General features: G+C 48.3%; 1 protein-coding gene across 7 annotated transcripts in view; it reads right to left on the bottom strand.

Annotated features, from left to right (window-relative positions):
* The window catches only part of LOC147023526 (uncharacterized), a 198,195-nt gene that overhangs the window by 69,971 nt on the left and 109,642 nt on the right, over nucleotides 1–18,582 (bottom strand). For all 7 annotated transcript variants that reach the window (XR_015060247.1, XM_085889017.1, XM_085889020.1 and 4 more), the window contains 3 exons: nucleotides 5,287–13,332; nucleotides 4,212–4,646; nucleotides 1,351–1,442 (listed from right to left, as the gene is read on the bottom strand). Coding sequence is in view for 6 of the 7 variants with exons in the window: in XM_085889017.1 (XP_085745143.1) it covers nucleotides 1,351–1,442; nucleotides 4,212–4,646; nucleotides 5,287–13,332 (8,573 nt within the window). In the remaining variant the exon portion in view is untranslated. The remainder of the gene's footprint in view (nucleotides 1–1,350; nucleotides 1,443–4,211; nucleotides 4,647–5,286; nucleotides 13,333–18,582) is intronic.

Here is an 18,582-nt window from a genome sequence, read left to right as displayed (position 1 = left end):
TGTTGAATGTCATCCCGACTGCCCCAGTTTGCATGTATTCATTCTCATTAGTTCTGATGTTCAAAGTCTGTAAAAGCTCTGAGAACAGGATACTCTACATTATAGGTTAAGGGCTGAAGGCAATGTTTGGAGTGATAGTTCACGTGAAGGCCGGGGAGGCTTCTTCGTAAATGTACTGAAAGCTTGGGTCAGCATATTCCACTTCAGATTGCTTTGAGTGCTCCACCTCCAGTGCTGTGTTCCTTTGGGCAGACCACAAATTTTGTTGCGAAGCATATGTCTTGTATACAGTACTAGGAGGGGAACCTCATGTTTTCTGGTGCTCTTCTAATCCTGTTGGAATTTTGAAGAAATCAAATGGTTTTTTCCTTCTTTTTGTGGGGGCCTAAAACACCTCCCTACACCCACTAAGGAATGGGGTCAGGGATCATTTAATATGACTTTTCACATAGCTACAAAGGCTTAGACACTATAGAGTGATTTAAAAAAAACAACTCCAAAAAGTCCAATTTTTCTTTTCAAAATTTTCAAAAACTTTTTTTTGCCTAAACACTGATGAACCTCTGAAAGTATGACGAAGATCCGTTTGGCCATGTCTGAGAAAAATGGCAACACAGACAGACAGATAGACAGACAAGCACCTATTATATAGTATAGATAGTACAGTAACAATACCCCAGGGCCGAGATGGCTTCAGTTCACTGCTGATGTGCCTTCACCTTTGTACCTTCCTTTATCTTACATGAACAAACTCTCAGCGAGTTCACAACACAAACGTCACATCTACTATCTCACAAATTCTCGGCCATTTCTGCCTGTGCTTTCCACAGGTGTTTTGCATTCCGAGCAATGTTTAGTTTGCCGACATGTTTTGAATTAGAAAGAAAAAAAAGGAAAATTAAGATTCCACTTTTTCTGAAGATGACCGCTCTGTGGAACGTATCTTTCAGCATTAATGGGAGTCCACTTTACTAGGGGGTTACAGCAATGTCGGAATCCTTTTTCATTCAGCACATTTCGTTTTACATTTGTTCTTAATAAATAAACGCCATGCACTCGTACTATTTTGCTTTAAAAGAAAACAGGTTCACCTCAAATTAAGCCACACTTAATGTTGACCTTAAAATTATTCATAAGGTTTCTGGTAAGTTGTTTACTTATGGTGTATGCCATTACGCCAATCGACTTCAGGAGCCCATTTGGAGTTGAACACCTTCAAAATATGAATTTCATCAGGTGTTTCAGAACATCATCGCAAAATATCTCAGGCTTTAGATGCAAACATGGAAACGTACAACAACTTGATGTCATGCAATTCTAACAAAACATATCACTGAAATAAAGACTCACGTGTCGTGACTCTTCAGAACAGCCTTTGGTTGCGTGTTACCTCCAACTTCGGAGACATAAGTATCATTCCTGTTTTTCAGATGTTCATGAAACTGCACAAAACACGGAAGTTAGGGCTGCATTTGGGTTTGTGACAACAAAAAAAAAATCAAAATAACTCGTGCAAACTACAGAATAGCAAATGTAAGGGTGGTTCAATGTTAGCCTGACCATTCATCTTTCACCTGCACTTTCTTGTTCTGGGATAACCTCCACCGATGCAATTGCCGTTTTAAAAATATTTTGAGCTACTAAAGCACACGTATGCAGTAGTATGCATGATGAGACGCGTATCACTGTTCAACTAATCCCCTATCAATTTAAGCTGTTCAACAATTTTGTTATGCATCTGTAAAGCTACTCAGCAGGGGAGTTGTGAGGCGGCACAACCACTTCACAAACTTTCAACAACCCGTCATTCTTTTACGATCATCTGGAGAAAAACAAATTAATGTGGGAGTTAACATTGAACCACTCTCGTACCGCTCTGTTTTGCCTTGGCAAGATATTACTATTTGTTTCATCAGATAACGCCTAAAGAAAAAGTTTGGTGACCACAACCACCACATAAAAGAAAATACAAGGAACTTCAAAGCAGGAAGAGGCCATTCCATGCATTCACCACTGAGTGAAACACCCCAGTTTTACCACCATACTAAATCTCCTCTTCTTCACTGTGAAACTGTGTCCCCCTTGTCCTGTCAGTATTTACTCTGCTGAAAGATTATTATTAATTATAGATTAATAATAATGCTGAAAAATTATAGGAAGCAAAAAGTAATTAATCGCGAGTGAACAAACAATAAATAAATAAATCAGTTGAACAAATTAGGAAGAAATAGGCTTCAAAGTTTCAGTTTACCCATTTTGGGAACATCATGGACAACTAGACAACTAGACTCAGTGGAGTAATGATTAAAGCATCCCTTATGAATCTAGGAGGTTGGTGGTTCAAACACTGGCTGAGTCATACCAAATACTTTTAAAATGGTACGTTCCGCTTCCTTGCTTAATGCTCAGCATTTAAAAGGACAGAGCACATGGACATATAATACTGGGAAGGCAATGGAAAACAACCCAGTATAACCCTTTATAAGAAACTGCTTCGGCAGCACCAACGCTCTGTAAATAGTATGGTACATCAAATCAAATTGTCATTGACAAAAACAAATTGGGAATACTTAAAAGACCAGGTTAATGTCTGTTTAGGGGCTCGCACAGCATGCCCCACATTTATACTAAATTGTCAAAAGTATTGGGACAGCACTCTCAGAGTGGAAAAGACCCCCTCACCCCCACCCCAACCAACATGATAATGCACCTCACAATACTGCTGTTGACTGTTGACAACTTTGAAATTCTGTGGGCTTCCCAAAGCTCAACTTGCTCAACACACTAGAATCTACCACTGAAGTTACATTTGCTCTCAAGATGGCATGGAGTAATACTGGGCTATCGAGTTTCAGTGCAGAGTTGTGAGTGACATCGACACCCCATTTTGACTTCAAAAAAGTTGACAATCAATAGCTCTGCATAGCCATTACTTATTACTGACAAGTAACATTGTTTGCATTTAAGGTAATTTTTCATTCCAATCAAATGCTAAAATAAGTGATGAGTAAGGTTGTGGCCGAACAAAAAAACAAACAAACAAAAAAACAAGTGTGAACAATTTTCCATGCTTCTTTCAACAATATTTTGAAACCTCGTTTCTTTACAGAAATTATTTTAACTGAGAAAGTCTTTTATCCACTTTTAACAACATTCACAAGATTTTGCAAGACAAATTATTCGTAAGCTATCAATATTCAGTGGCCTGCTAAAATTTATACGCTTCTATCCCCCAAAAAGCAGTATTTTGGAACCAATCTTGTTCCCGATTTACTGAAATTACATAAAAATAAACAATCATACCACATCCTTTAAAATGCCAATTACCTCTGCCACCAAAAGTGGACGTAGGTTATGTATTCACCCGTTTGTTTGCTTGTCTGTGAACAGGATATCTAAAAAAAGTTATGGACAGAGTCGGATGAAACTTGGTGGACAGGTTGGATGTGTGACAAGGATTAATTGATTCGATTTTGATGAAGATCTGAATCTGGATCCAGATACGACAATTGTTTAATTTATTAAAGTGATTCCTCACCATTGAGAGAGGGGGCAAAAAAATGATATAGTACTGTATGGCATGATATTTCAAAAATGTATTGGGCCCGATATGTTCTCGTGGATCAGGCATTGCGTGGCGGAGGTATGTGCTCTACCGAGTGCCCTTCTAGTTGTTAATTGCACAGTATCGGTTACGGTTATTCCTAAAATCTAATATATAAAGATGAAAGTTTGTTTGTTTATGCATTCTGCCCCTGCAGGAACCAGTGCAACTAAACTTTGCATGTCTCCTCTTTCATCCAAATGAAGGTCGAGGGCTATGTTTGGATTTTAAAAAAAATTGAAAAATAAAAAAAAATTAAAATCAGATAATTAGCCTTCAGGCCTCGATGGGGTCTTGTGCTAATCCACTGCCTTCGTTTTTTTTTCTTTCTCAGGAGCGATCTCACCTATATTTAGCATTATTATAGCAACTAAACTGTTTTGTTCGGTCTTACAATGAAAATAAACAAAACAAATAAGCCAAGTTACACGATTACAATTAAAACTTGCACAATTAAAAATTGTGCCTACGTTAACACTGAGGATGATAAAGCACTACCAAGTAGCCCAACAGTGAAATATTTGGTCACAAATCAGTTAATATTAAAGAAATGCAATATTTGCAAGCCCAGAAATAACTTAATAGTTCATGATCATCTGCATCATACCTCACTTGAGCTCAGAGCAGTTTCTCTCTCTGAAAATCTTGGCAGATTGGTTGGTGGTGCAACGCTGTCCATAGGATTCATCGACCTCGGGTGAATCTGAAAAAATGACGAATTATCTTTTCCTACGCCATCATTTCCAGAGTCCCTTGACTGCTCAGTGCAAGGTTGATTTATTTGATGTTCTGGTAAAATGCTGGCCGCAAGAGAACAGTGATCCAGCCCTTGCCTTTCTGTGGCAACCACTGGGATGGTCGATGCTGCAAACGTAGAGGTCTCACAATAAATTTCTCTTTGAGATGTCTTGCACTCCTGAATCCGATGATGTATTGCTCGATCCAGATCAAGATGCTTCACCCCATCACCATACAACTGTTTCTTTCTACTTTCATCACTAGAATCTGATTGCCCTCTCAGACGTTTTTTCGCTTTTTGTTCCTGTAGCGACATTAAAAGAACAACATTATTCGACAACAAATTAAATAAAGCAAAAGTGTACAAAAGATTGCTTTGTATACCCTCCCACCTCCCTCCCAAACTCACCAAAATAAATTAAGACTATGCCCAATCAGTCTTCTCAACCTAACATAAATATTTAAAGTTGTTGATTTTGGCAACATTCATTTGAGGATATGGTCTCGACTATGATCAAATCCAGGGCAAGTGCTCAAGCTGAGTTTTCAATTTGGGAAATTGGTTGAATTTTCCTGTAATTTGGTGAGGATTCATTGCAAATCTTGAGGAAGATCACTTCTCTCATGTTTACAGCTTCGATAATCCAAAAACTCCTGTTTGTGGGATGAAATGGAGGATCCTTGTAGCTTCCTGTTCCAAGTGACAAATTAGACACAACTGATTTGACAAATGTAGTGGGTGGAATCAACTTTGAGATCCCTCAACTTTCCTCAAAGCATGCCAATAATCCCACAATATTCGTACTGACCTTTAATTACTCTTCTTTTGTTGTTGACACATCCATATCAAAGTACAGTATTTCACAAAGTATAAAAATCCACTCTCTGAGATGTAATTGAAAGCAAAATTAAAAAAAAAATAATCATGTTTTATTTTCACAAACCTCTTTGTCAGACAGTGCAAGAGGCTGGGAACTCGTGGATGAAGACGAAGATGAAGATTCAGAGGAGGATGAAGAAGACCTTGATCGTAAACTGGAGCTGGAGCTGGAACTGGAACTGGAGCTGGAGCATGACCGAGAGCGAGACCGGGAGTGCCTACACCCTTGCAGCCGATACTTTTGTTCATTCTTAACATTCATAATCTCTTCCATACATATCCCCTTTTTCTCTTCAATCGGAGTTACCAACTCCACTTCTTGCTCCTCTACCTTGTTTACCAGAGCTTCTTCGTGCCCCTTTAACACTCCTCCCTTTTCCACCCCTTTTACTATTCCCTCTTCCTGCCTCATTACTATTTCTACCCCCTTTACCAGAGCTTCTTGCTCTTCCACTCTCTTAAGCATAGGATCATGTTCCTCTACTCCCTTTACAACAGCCTTATCATCAATGACTTTTACTATCTCATACTCCTCAACTGGCACAATCATCCCCCTCGGCACATATGTCCCCAACACATTCAGTCTTGCATCAGTGGATACGCTTTCCTCCCCACACAACTTCTCAGGTGTCTTGTCCACCACTTCCGTAATCTCAGGTGCACCTTCCATTGTGCACACCTTCTCTGCCACTCGATATTCTTCAGGAAGCCCGTCCATTTCCAAAGCCTTTTCAAGCTTCCTTTCCACAGTCTTTTCAGCTACTCTTCCTACCACCCCAATCTCGTTGCCATCAATTGGCGCCAACTCCACCCATCCGCTCTCAACGGGTACCATCTCCCCACCGCCCTTGCCAGGAACCATCACCGCCCAGCCCCCCTCAATCTCCAGCCTGCCACCCTCGCCGGAAGCAAGCTTCGCCATGCCGCCCTCTCCGGTAGCCTTCTCCGGCCCAACACCCTCCCTAGGAGCCTTCTCCACCCTGCCGCCTTTGCCGGGACAAATCTCCTCCCTGCCGCCCTTGCTGGGAACCTTCTCCGCCCCACCACCCTCATCAGGACCCTTGATCACCCCACCGCCAATGTCGGGAGCCATCTCCGCATTGGCACCCCCGCAGGGTGCCATCTCCACCACGGCAACCCCGCATGGCGCCATCTCTGCTATGGCAAACCTACAGGGCGCCATCTCTGCTGCGGCACCCCCGCAGGGCGCCATCTCCACCGCAGCAACCCCAGAGGGCGCCATATTCTCCAAGGAAACCCCACAGGGCGCCATCTCCGCCGCGGCAACCCTGCAGGGTGCCATCTCCGCAGTGGAAAACCCGCAGGGCGCCATCTCCGCAGCGGAAACCCCGCAGGGCGCCATCTCTGCAGTGGAAACCCCGCAGGGCGCCATCTCCGCAGTGGAAACCCCGCAGGGCGTCATCTCCGCTGCGGCACCCCCGGATGCCGTCTCTGCTGCAGCACCCTGGAAGGGCACCCTCTCTGCCACAGCAACCATGCAGGGCACTATCTCTGCCACGGCAACCCCGCAGGGCACCATCTCCACCACAGCACCCCGCGTGAACGCCATGTCCGCCGGGGCAACCCCACCGGGCAGCATCTCCACCGCGGCACCCCCGCCGGGTGCCATATTCAACGCGGCATCCAGGCTAGGCGCCATCTCCGCCGCAGCATCCCTGCAGGTCACCGTCTCCGTCGCAGCACCCCTGCAGGGTGCCATCTCCGCCGGGGCATCCCGGTCGGGCGCCACCTCCGCCAGGGCACCCCCACCAGGCACTATCTCCACCGCGATACCACCGCCAGGCGCCATCTCCGATGTGGCACCCCGGCCGGGTGCCATCTCCGTCGCGGCACCCCCGCCGGGCGCCATCTCTGCCGTGGTACCCCTGCTGGGCGCCATCTCTGCCACAGTGCACCAGCCAAGCTCCATCTCCACCGTGGCTCTCTCGCTGGATGCAATCTCCTCCATGGCACAACCACCAGGCGCTATCTCTGCAGCGGCATCCTCGTCGGGAGCCATCTCCGCCATGGCATCCTTTTTGGGCGCCATCACCTCCACAGCATACTCGTCGGTCGCCATCTCCAGAGCCCTACATTCATCTCGCACCATCTCCATCACTCCACCCTCATTGGTAGGCATCTCCGTCGCTCCACCCTCGTCGGTCGCCATCTCCGCCACACCACATTCATCGAGCGCCATCACCGCCAAGCCACATTCGTCGAGCGCCATCACCGCCGAGCCACATTCGTTGAGCGCCAATTCTGCAGCACCACATCTGTCTAGCGCCATCACCGCCGCATCACATTCGTCAAGCGCCATCACCGCCGTGCCACATTCGTCGAGTGCCATCACAGCCGCACCACATTCGTCAAGTGCTATTACTGCTGCACCACATTCGTCAAACTCCAAAGCCGCTGCTCTACATTCGTCGGGCACCATAACCATCGTGCCACGTTCGTCAGGTTTCATCTCACCCATGCCACATTCTTCGAGCGCCACGGCAGCCACTGCACGTTCTTCGGATGCCACCGCAGCTACGCCATGTTCTTTAGGCCCCACCTTAGGCACGTCATGTTCTTTAGGCGCCATTGCATCCATGCCACATTCTTTGGGTGCCACCAAGGCCAGGCCAAGTTCTTTGGGTGCCACCACTGCCACACTACGTTCTTGGTATGCCACCGCAGCTGCTCTACATTCCTCAGGTGCCAACACAGCCACACCACATTCGTCAGGTGCCACCGCAACCATACCCCATTCTTCAGGTGGAACTGAAGCCATGCCACACTCATCGGGCACCACCCCTGCCACACCAGCCTTGCCGGGCACCATCGACAGCATGCCACCCTCTTCGGGTGCTTTCGCAGCCAGGCCACCCTGGTCAGGCACCTTTACTGCATCGTCACCTACTTTGGGCACCAATGCCGCCACGACACTCTCGTCGGGCGCAATCGCCATCATGCCACCCTCGTCGGGCACCATTGCCAACATGCCACCATCGCTGGGCGTCATCACCGCAGCGCCACCCTCACTGGGTGCCCTCACTGCAAGGCCACCCTCGTCGGGTGCCATCGTCGCACCGCCACCCTCGTCAGGTGCCATGGCCATCACGCCACCCTCGTCGGGCTCCATCGCCACCACATCACCCTCGTTGGGCTCCATCGCCACCACGTCACCCTCGTCGGGCTCCATCGCAGGAACACCACCCTCGTCAGGCACCATCGCCGCCAAGCTATTATCGTCGGGTGCCATCGCCACTAGACCACCCTCGTCAGGTGCCATCGCTGCCAGGCCACTCTCGTCAGGCGACATTGCTGCCACGCCAACCTCTTCGGGTGCAATCGCTGCCACTCCACCCTCGTCAGGCGCCATCGCTGCCACACCACCCTCGTCAGGTACCATCGCGGCCACGCCACCCTCAACAGGCACAATCGCCACCACGCTGACCTCACCGGGAGGCATCGATGCCACGCCGCCCTCGTCGGGTGCCATCGCAGTCACACCACCTTCGACAGATGCCATCGCTGACACGCCACCCTGCTCAGGTGCAAATGCTGCCACACCACCCTGCTCACATGCCATCGCTGCCACGCCACCCTGGTCAGGAGCCATGTCTACCATGCCACCCTCGAAAACCTTCCCCATCATGTCATCCTCGTCAGGAGTCATCTCCATCAAGACACCCTCTTCTGGTGTCATCTCCGCTCCGCCAACATTGAGCAGCACCATGTCCGTCCTGCCACCCTGGTGTGGAGCCACCTCTGCCCCGTTATCCTCGTTCGACATTACCTCCGCTCCGCCACCCTGGTGGGACCTCTCCTCCGTCCCACCACCCTCGTGTGGGATCACCAGTGCCCCACCACCCTCATGATGAATCGTCCCTATGATACCACACTCATGCTGAATTACCTCCATGACACCACCTTCGTCAGGTGCCACCTCTGCCAACCTCCGCTCGTCGGGCTCCATCGCCGCCACGCCACCATCATCGGGCACCATCTTCACCAAGCCACTCTCGTAGTGCACCATGGCCGTAACACCAAACTCATCAGGCGCAATCTGAACCACGCCATCCATTTTGGGCGCCATCATGCCACCTTCCTCCATCGCCACCAACCTAACCTCTTCCAATGCCATTGCCGCCAACTCATCCTCATCAGGCAAGAGCTCTGCCACCCCAACCATCTTAGTCGACATCTGTGACACTCCACCCTCCTCTGGCAGCATCACCGTCATCCCAACTTCATCTGGTACGAACTTTTCCACCCTGACCTCTTCAGGCAATATCTCCGCCACACTGACCTGGTTGGTCGACGAATCCACCACGCCAACCTGGTCGGTCGACGACCCTGCCACGCCGACCTGGCCGGTCGACGACCCTGCCACGCCGACCTGGCCGGTCGACGACCCTGCCACGCCGACCTGGCCGGTCGACGACTCTGCCACGCCGACCTCGTTGGTCGACGACTCTGCCACGCCGACCTCGCTGGTCGACGACTCTGCCACGCCAACCTCGCCGGTCGACGATGCCGACATGCCGACCTCGCCGGTCGACGACTCCGCCACGCCGACCTCGCCGGTCGACGACTCCGCCACGCCGACCTCGCCGGTCGACGACTCCGCCACGCCGACCTCGCCGGTCGACGACTCCGCCACGCCGACCTCGCCGGTCGACGACTCCGCCACGCCGACCTCGCCGGTCGACGACTCCGCCACGCCGACCTCGCCGGTCGACGACTCCGGCACACCGACCTCGCCAGTCGACAACTCCGGCACGCCGACCTCGCAAGTCGACATCTCCGGTGTGCTGACCTCGCCGGTGGACATCTCCAGAACGCCGACGTCGCCGGTCGACGACTCCGGCACGTCGACCTCACCGGTCGACGACTCCGAGATGCCGACCTCGCCGGTCGACGACTCCGCCATGCCGACGTCGCCGGTCGACATCTCCGGCACACCGACCTCGCCGGTCAACATCTCCGGCACGCCAGCCTCGCCGGTCGACACCTCCAACACTCCGGCCTCGCCATTCGACATCTCCGGCACGCCGGCCTCCCCAGTTGACATCTCCGGCACGCCGGCCTCGCCGGTCGACATCTCAAGTATGCCGGCCTCGACGGTCGACATCTCCGGCACGCCGGCATCGCCATTCGACATCTCCGGCACGCCGGCATCGCCATTCGACATCTCCGGCGCGTCAGCATCGCCGGCTGATATCTCCGGCACGCCAGCCTCGCTGGCCGACATCTCCGGCATGCTGGTCGACATCTCCGGCATGCCGGCCTCGCCGGTTGACATCTCCGGCACGCCGGCCTCGCCGGTCGACATCTCCGGCACTCCGGCCTCAACTGTCGTCTCCAGTACACCAGCCTTGCCGGTCGACGTCTCTGGCATGTCGGCCTCGCTGGTCGACGTCTCCGGCACACCGACCTCTCCCCTCGACATCTCCGGCATGCCAACCTTGTCGGTAGACATCTCCGGCATGCTGGCCTCACCTGGTGAGATCTCCGGCATGCTGACCTCACCGGGCGAGATCTCCGGCACCCCAACCACGCCAGGAGAGAACCCCGCCACGGCGACCTCCTCAGGTGAGAAACCCGCTACCCCGACTTCCTCAGGCGAGAACCCCGGCACCCTGACCTCCTCGGGCGAGAACCTCGCCACTTCGGCCTTCTCAGGTGAGAACCTCACTACTCCGACCTCCTCAGGCGAGAACCTCGCCACCCCGACCTCCTCAGGTGAGAACACCGCCACACCAACCTCCTCAGGAAGGAACACCGTGACCCCGACCTCCTCAGGTGAGAACCCCGTCACCACGCCCTCCTCAGGCAAGAACCCTGCCACTCCAACCTCCTCAGGCAAGAACCCCGCCACCCTGACCTCCTCAGGCAAGAACCCAACTACCCCGACCTCCTCAGGCGAGAATCCCGCCAACCCAACCTCGTCAGGTGAGATCTCTTCCGCACCAACCTCCTCAGTCAGCATCTCCGCCACCCCACCCCTATCAGTCGACATCTCCACCACACCAGCCTCATCAGTCAACACTTCCACCACACCAGCCTCATCAGTCGACATCTCGGCCACACCAGCCTCATCAGTCGACACCTCGGCCACACCAGCCTCATCAGTCGACACCTCGGCCACACCAGCCTCATCAGTCGACATCTCGGCCACACCAGCCTCATCAGTCGACATCTCGGCCACACCAACCTCATCAGTCGATATCTCAGCCACCACAACCCTATCACTCAACATCTCCACAACCCGATCCCTATCAGTCAACATCTCCACCTCCCCAATCCCATCAAGAGCCTTCTTCTCCACCCCAACCCCATCACGCACTTTCTCTGCCACTCCAACCGCATCAGGCGCCTTCTCTCCCACCACCTTCTCTACATGCCCAACCTCCTCAGGTGCTTTCTCTGCCACCCCAACCGACTTACGTACCCCCTTCGCCACCTCCATGCCCACTTCCTGATGCACCTCAATCACATCGACCTTTTCATGTGCAAACCCCACCTCTTCGGGCATCTCCCTCACTGTGCCCACATCCAAAGATGCCCATTCCACAACCTCCTCATGCATCCTCCCCACCACCCTTCCTTCATCAGGTACCCTCTTCACCATCACTTCCTCCTCCAATGCATTCACTGCCATCCTTACCCTTTCCAATGTACTCTCCATTGTCCCCGTGTCATCAAGTGCTATATCCTTCTCAGCTTCTTCAGAAGGCCACGCCATCACCGCAGCCTCTTCAGGTGCATTCTCCAGCACACCCAACTTTTCACACGGCCTCTCCATTTCAACACTTGGCCCATGGATCAATCCCACCTCCTCAGTGGCTTCCTCCAACACCCCCTCATCTTTAGCCACACTCTCAATATCTTCAGTTTCTTCATGCATTAATTTTACCAATCCCGTCTTTCCACGTGCCCTTTTCTTCACCTGCACTTTCTCAGATATCTCTTCCATAATCTCCGACTTCTCTAGTGCCCAATTTATCATTCCTATTTCCTCAGTTGCTCCATCCTTAACTACTGCCTGCTCAGGTACTCCTTTCACCCCCAAAACCTCCTTTGGGATACTGTTCATAATATTTTCCTCTTCTGGGATCCTCTCCATCACATCTGACTCATTACCCACCCCGATTCCCTCTACTTCCCTCTTTTTATCCCTGCCCAACTCTTCTTTGTCAACTTCCCGACTCAATTTTGCCTTTTGCAGCGAAGAACTCAACACATTTTTCTCAAACATTGCACCTGCTTCCATTTCTTCAATTGTATTCGGCCTTTCTTCGATTGACTTTGCCATCGTTTCCTCTCCAATTGCTTTTCTAAAAGTTGCTCCCCTCAACACCTTTATTATATCCTCCTCTTCTGCTTTGACGTTGTCTTTGTCAACGACATTTTTCAATTCTTCTTCTTCCTCTCGTTCTCCTTCTCCTTCCAATATCCGATTTACTTTCAACTCTTTTTTTACATCATTGTGCTTGCCTTTATGTTCAAACTTCACCTCTTCTTTTTGCTCTTCTCCCATTGCTTTTAATTCCACTTTGGCTTTACTTTTTTCCTCTACGCTCTTGATTTGTCTTTTTCTCCTTTTATTTCCTTCTTCAAAGATTAAAACTTTCGTGTTAACAGGTTCAACAGGCTGATAAAACACCTTTGATTCATCTCCATCGCAGCTTGTAAGTTGACACGTCTCCACGTCAAGAGTTGGTGGTTGGTCTCTATCATGCTGTCCAGAAGAAGAGTTCAAATCCTTTTCTTCTTTCTGCTTACTTTCTTCCTCAATTTGCATTTCCTGCTCCAGCCTGGGTGGTGATGACTCTGTGGTGTTCTTACGTCTTCGTCCTCTCTGGTGATCACCATAAGATCTAGAATACAGCTCTTTGTCTGTCCGTTTTCTGGTCTTGAGAACTGGCTCAGGTTTTTGAGTCTCTACTGGTTGCAAGTGAGAGCCAGCTTCAGCTGAGAAAACTGTCTCCACATATTTCTTTGGAGTCAACTCAAGCAAAGAAGGGGTGATGCACGTTTTCAAGTCTGAGGCCTTTGGTGCTTTTTTCACCAGAGATACCTCTTTGTCTTCCACTGCAGATATGAAGCAACCACTCTGCAAATAAAATGAGTAGAAAACCCATCATAACATCAGTTAGAATTTTAAAGCATATTGCTTTATGTGCAAGCATAAGGGGACAATTTTACTTAAGTGGAGCAAACGTGAATGTCACCGAAACTCCACAATTGACATGTGGCAGAAATAGCACCATCGTTGCTGGTAACTGGTATTACAAATAATATTCCTTTATCTTACGCTATAGAGTATGATATGTTGTGATCAAAAACAAAAAATTCTAAAATGACAAAAATTATGAAGTGCATTTCCAAAACTCTGTCGCAGCACATTGTCCACAGAAGGTGGGCCGAGGAGGGTACCACCCTCTCGGTAGGAGTGTCCCCCAGTGTTTTTTAATCGTCATCTGTTCACATGCAAAACTGTACACAATAATGAATGTATTCTGTACCAATGTTTGGTGAAAAAAGAAAGTATGACTGGTTAAGATATCTTTGTGTGGAAAAGCTATGCAACAAAGACAACAATAATTAAATGACAGCATGAGGTTACTGACTTGGTAAGAACCACCACATCTTTGGTGCTGCCTCCAACCCCTACATCTACACTTCTCAGGAAAATATTCTGGTGCCATAAAACGATACTTCAGTGGTCCCTTGATGAAGAAGCTTAAAGTGTATATCTACGAGGAATATATATCTATCTATCGATATCATTGTGTCTACAGGTGCAGTATAATCAGTATTTCTACTGAACCATGCTTGGACGATGAAATACTGGCCCGAAAATTCTGGTAGTGGAGTAAAGTTTATTACCTCTGCCACCAAAGATGGACTTGAGGTTATGTTTTCACCCCTGTCTGTTTGTTTGCCTGTGAGCAGGATATCACAAAAAGTTATGGATGGATTCAGATGAAACTTGGTGGACAGGTTGGGTTTGTGTCAGGAACAAAATGATTTGATTTTTGTGAGGATATGGATCCGAATCCAGATCAGATTACTTTTTAATCTTCAAAGTGATTCTTCATAATTGAGAAACAGAGCCAAAAATGATATATAGCACGATATTTCAAAAAGTTGTGGACGTATTTGGGCAAAACTTGGTGGATGAGTTGAGTAGGTGACAATAACAAGCAAATTGGATTTTGGTTAATGTCTGGATGCGGATCTGTTCAGCCTGGCGGAAGGATGTGCTTCACCGAGTGTCGTTCTAGTTTCACTCTTGTTACTTGTGAAATCGAAGATTCGCAAGTATATTGGTTGGTCTGGTCTGCTATTCTCTCTGTTTGTGTCTATGTCACTTGCCTACAGGTCCAATTTTTACTCTGATCTTCACGAAACTTAATCACTTATTAGAGGTAGTGAGAAGCTCGAAGCCTTTTGGTTTTTGGAGGTCAATAGGCCAAAAGGTCAAGGTCACATAAATCGTCAATTTTCATCACATTCACTTGCTCAGTTCCTGTGTGTGTCATAAGTGCCGCCCATTCTACAGACCTTCCCCCTGTCCCCCAGCATCACAATCACCGCCTGTTAAGGCAAGGCAACATCATCATCATCATCATCATCATCTCCTGCTTTTGGCAGCATTTTCTTTTTCTGTCTGCCATGTAATGCAGCGTTTAGCTTTGTAGCGTTACAAACCTCCGTTTATCTCTGTTTTATGCTTTCCCTTGAGCATCAACACCTATCATCCAGTTTCATGTTACCATGAAGCACATCACTGGAGTATGCCTCCAGCTCTTTCGGATGTAAGATACCCGGATGTGGTGCTCCTCACCACACACGCACATCCCTGAATTCCAGCCAAGAGCTACCAACAGGACCACAGAAGGCCTTGTCCCAGAATCCAAAGCAAATGGCCTTCCTACTTCTTGTGATCCTGCTGCCATTAAAGGTTCAGGAATAGTCCTTCAAGTTATACCGCTTTGAGTGGTTGCTCAAAATGGAAATACCATCACCGCATATGCGATGCTTGATTCAGGATCTGAGATTACAGTTATAGCCCCCTCCTGAGTCAAGCAGTTAGACTTTAGAGGGAAATCAGATTGTCTGGTTCTTTCCACATTGAGTAAATCTGATGAACAACATCAAGGATAAAGGGTCAGTATCGTTCTGGATTCGCTTGTCGACAATGAACCACGTCGCTTGGAGTTATACCATGTATAGTCAGAAAGGGATTTGCGAATTCCATTGTGTCACCAGCTTATAATCAAGAACAAGAGGCACTGGCCCCATCTGCAAGGTGTTCCACTGCCTCAGGTTGACCGAAAGAAGATTTCTATGATAATCAGAACCAATGTTCCTGAGGCATTTATCCCGCTGGAGGTTCGCTGTGGTGGGCTACATGATCCAATAGCCATCCGGTTCTGCCTTGGATTTTCTCTTCTTGGCTATGTGGAAGGTGAACTAAAGCGACAATGCTACAATGTTCACCACATTCACATACTGATGGATGACATCACCCTCAACGAGCAGATGGAGGAATTCTGGAAGGTAGAGCCCTTAAACATTAAGGATCCCTGTGACGGCCTGTCTGTTATCGACAAGCGTGCCACAAAGATGATCGAAGACACGATTAAAAAGGTTGATGGGCACTAGCAAATGGGACTGCTGTGGAAAGAAAGTAACCCTCGCCTTCCCCTTAACCGCCCAATGGGCAAAAATCCGGCTCTGTAACCTCAAGCGCAGATTGGAGAAGGACCCAGAGCGAAACCACAAGTACAGTTCTGTTGTCAAGGACAGTACCTTCAAGACGAGTATGAGGCTTTCGTATCTGGTAAACAAATCAAGACTAACAGCAGGCTCGCAGCACTCTGCCTAATTCCACTGAATGGTGTAATTTGCATCGGAGGTCGCTTACGATGTGCACCAATCTTTTCAGATGCTATCCACCCCATGGTTGTACCCAACTAACATTCCATTGCCAAGATAATTAACAGACACTATCATCACCACGCTCTCGGACATGCCAGCCATGAACACATTTTGGCAGCACTTTTCCCACGTTACTGGATTCTTAATGCCCATGCATTAACCCGTCAAGTTCTATGACGCTATATTGACTGTCGCAAGAAATGTGAGGCCACCATGTTGCAGATGATGGGGGACTTCACGAGAGCAAGACTGACTCCCTACGAACCTCCATTCACTTATACTGGTTTAGACTTCTTTGGACCTTTCTACATCAAGCGAAGACGAAGCACTGAAAGGGTTAACAGATGCATCTTCGTTTGTTTCTCCACAGGGGCCAATGACATCCAAGATTTTGGCTCCCTCCAATCAGACGCCTTTATCCAAGCTCTGCGTCGCTTTATCTGCATTTGAGGAGGTGCCAAGGAGATCTGGTACAACAATGGTATGAACTTCACTGGAGGAGAGAAGTAATTAAGGCTAGCCCTTCAAAAGTGGGGCTAGATGGCCATTAAGCAAGCTTTGCACAAGGAGAAGGTCGAGTGACATTGTCAGCCATTCAAGAAGTGGCATTTTCAACCGCCCATGGTGAGCCATATCTCAGGATTATGGGAGCAACTCATCAGGATTGTTAGAACGACAATGAAGGCTATCCTGGGACACCTTTATCCTCTTGTCAGTTGAGAAACGCTTTGCACAGTGTTCGCTGAGGCAGTAGGGATATTAAATACTCATCCACTGTGTCCAATCAGCGACGACCCGAATGACTGAGAACCAATAACACTTCGTCACCTTCTCCAGCATCGCCAAGTTCTAGCCATTCCACCGGGAACCTTCGACGATAAGGAGGTACATTTATGCAAGCAGTGGCGTCGGGGACAAGTCCTTTCAAACCACTTCTGAACTAGATGGGTGTGTGAATACCTACCTCTGTTACAGGAAAAAAATTAATGGATCCGAGAGAGACAAAACTTGGCAGTCAACGACCTAGTCCTCCTTGCCGATGACAATCTACCCACGGACACTGGTATCTAGGCTGAGTAACGAGGGTGTTCCCTGACGTTGACATGTTTGGACGAACAGCTGAGGTCAAGACCAAGAGCTTGGTGTTGATACGTTCCATCGATGAGTTATGTCTGATGAAGGAAGCACCTTAAGATGATGGGAGAAGACCCTCAGAAGGACATTATATACTTCAAGGAATACGTATGCATATGCGTGAGTGTCATTAACGCCTCTGTTGTTTAACTTTCTTAAGATGTTGAACGACCCTTGGCTCGTTAAATTGGGGAACCATGTTGAGGCTCGGTAACACCTGTTGAGGCTCGGCAACAACAACATCAACAACAAAATCTCCTGCCTTTGGTGGAATTTTCTTTTTCTGTCTGCCATGTAATGCAGCGTTTTGCTTCGGAACGTTACAAACCTCCGTTTATCTCTGTTTTATGCTTTCCTTTGAGCATTCGCTCATTCTACAGGGATGAACACTTGGTAGGTTATTGAAAACCCTGTGATGAAAATACCTATCTGAAACACTCTATCCGTTTGGCATTTCGTGGTCGTTTTTGTACGCTTTATTGCTTGATATTTTCATACTGCTTGGATAAACTAATATCCTTTATGTATGATTTTGTTCATCCCAGAATAAAACGGCATTCTTTGGGAAAGTTGTCATCATGTTCACACGCCTGTCGGCGTGGTCCAGGTCACCAAGCACATGTACAGTACACCGCCCATTCGCCAGGCCATGTCTTTCCCTCGAGCGGCCCAGAATTCGCTGCCAACTTTTTTGGTCGCATAGATCTGAGGCTTTCGAGGCCTCTGGTGTACATTTGAAAACTGAACAACGTGTCTTCTACCATTAAGTAAAAGGTACTCTTTTGAGGAAACGAAGGTACATTTTGATTACAACTCATGCAGAGGAAATGAGGAAATGCATGTTTTGTTTGCCGCAATCGTGGCAGCGGTCTAATATCCACCGCCCAATGAAGGTACATTCTCATAATGCAGAGGAAAGAAAACAGTGAAATATTTAATGAAAAAAAAAACTTTGGGTTTTTGCCTGACTTATCAAGGCTTATAAACAAACTGATGGACATGCAATTCACATATAATGGGAGGTAAATAAATTTGAGAGGTGACGAAAATTGGCTTGGTCGTAAAATGTATGCATACGTAATTAATTATTTGGGAGGCCAGGAATTCGGTTATGTACACACAACTTATATAAATAAGTTATGTACATGCACTTTAAAGTTATATGAAATGTCGACGTCCGCTTTCGTACACTCAACATTATCTCTAGGTTTGTATACATTAAAAAAAACTAAAACAATACATTGAAAACCGAACAAGATATATTTTAATTACAACAAAAATA

The sequence above is a fragment of the Eptatretus burgeri genome, chromosome 7 (genome assembly GCF_056783735.1).
Source record: "Eptatretus burgeri isolate ZD-2024b chromosome 7, Ebu_testis_v1, whole genome shotgun sequence".
Lineage (NCBI taxonomy): Eukaryota > Metazoa > Chordata > Myxini > Myxiniformes > Myxinidae > Eptatretus > Eptatretus burgeri.
The sequence above is the reverse complement of the archived record's forward strand: the minus strand, read 5'-3'. Positions and strand labels throughout refer to the sequence as shown.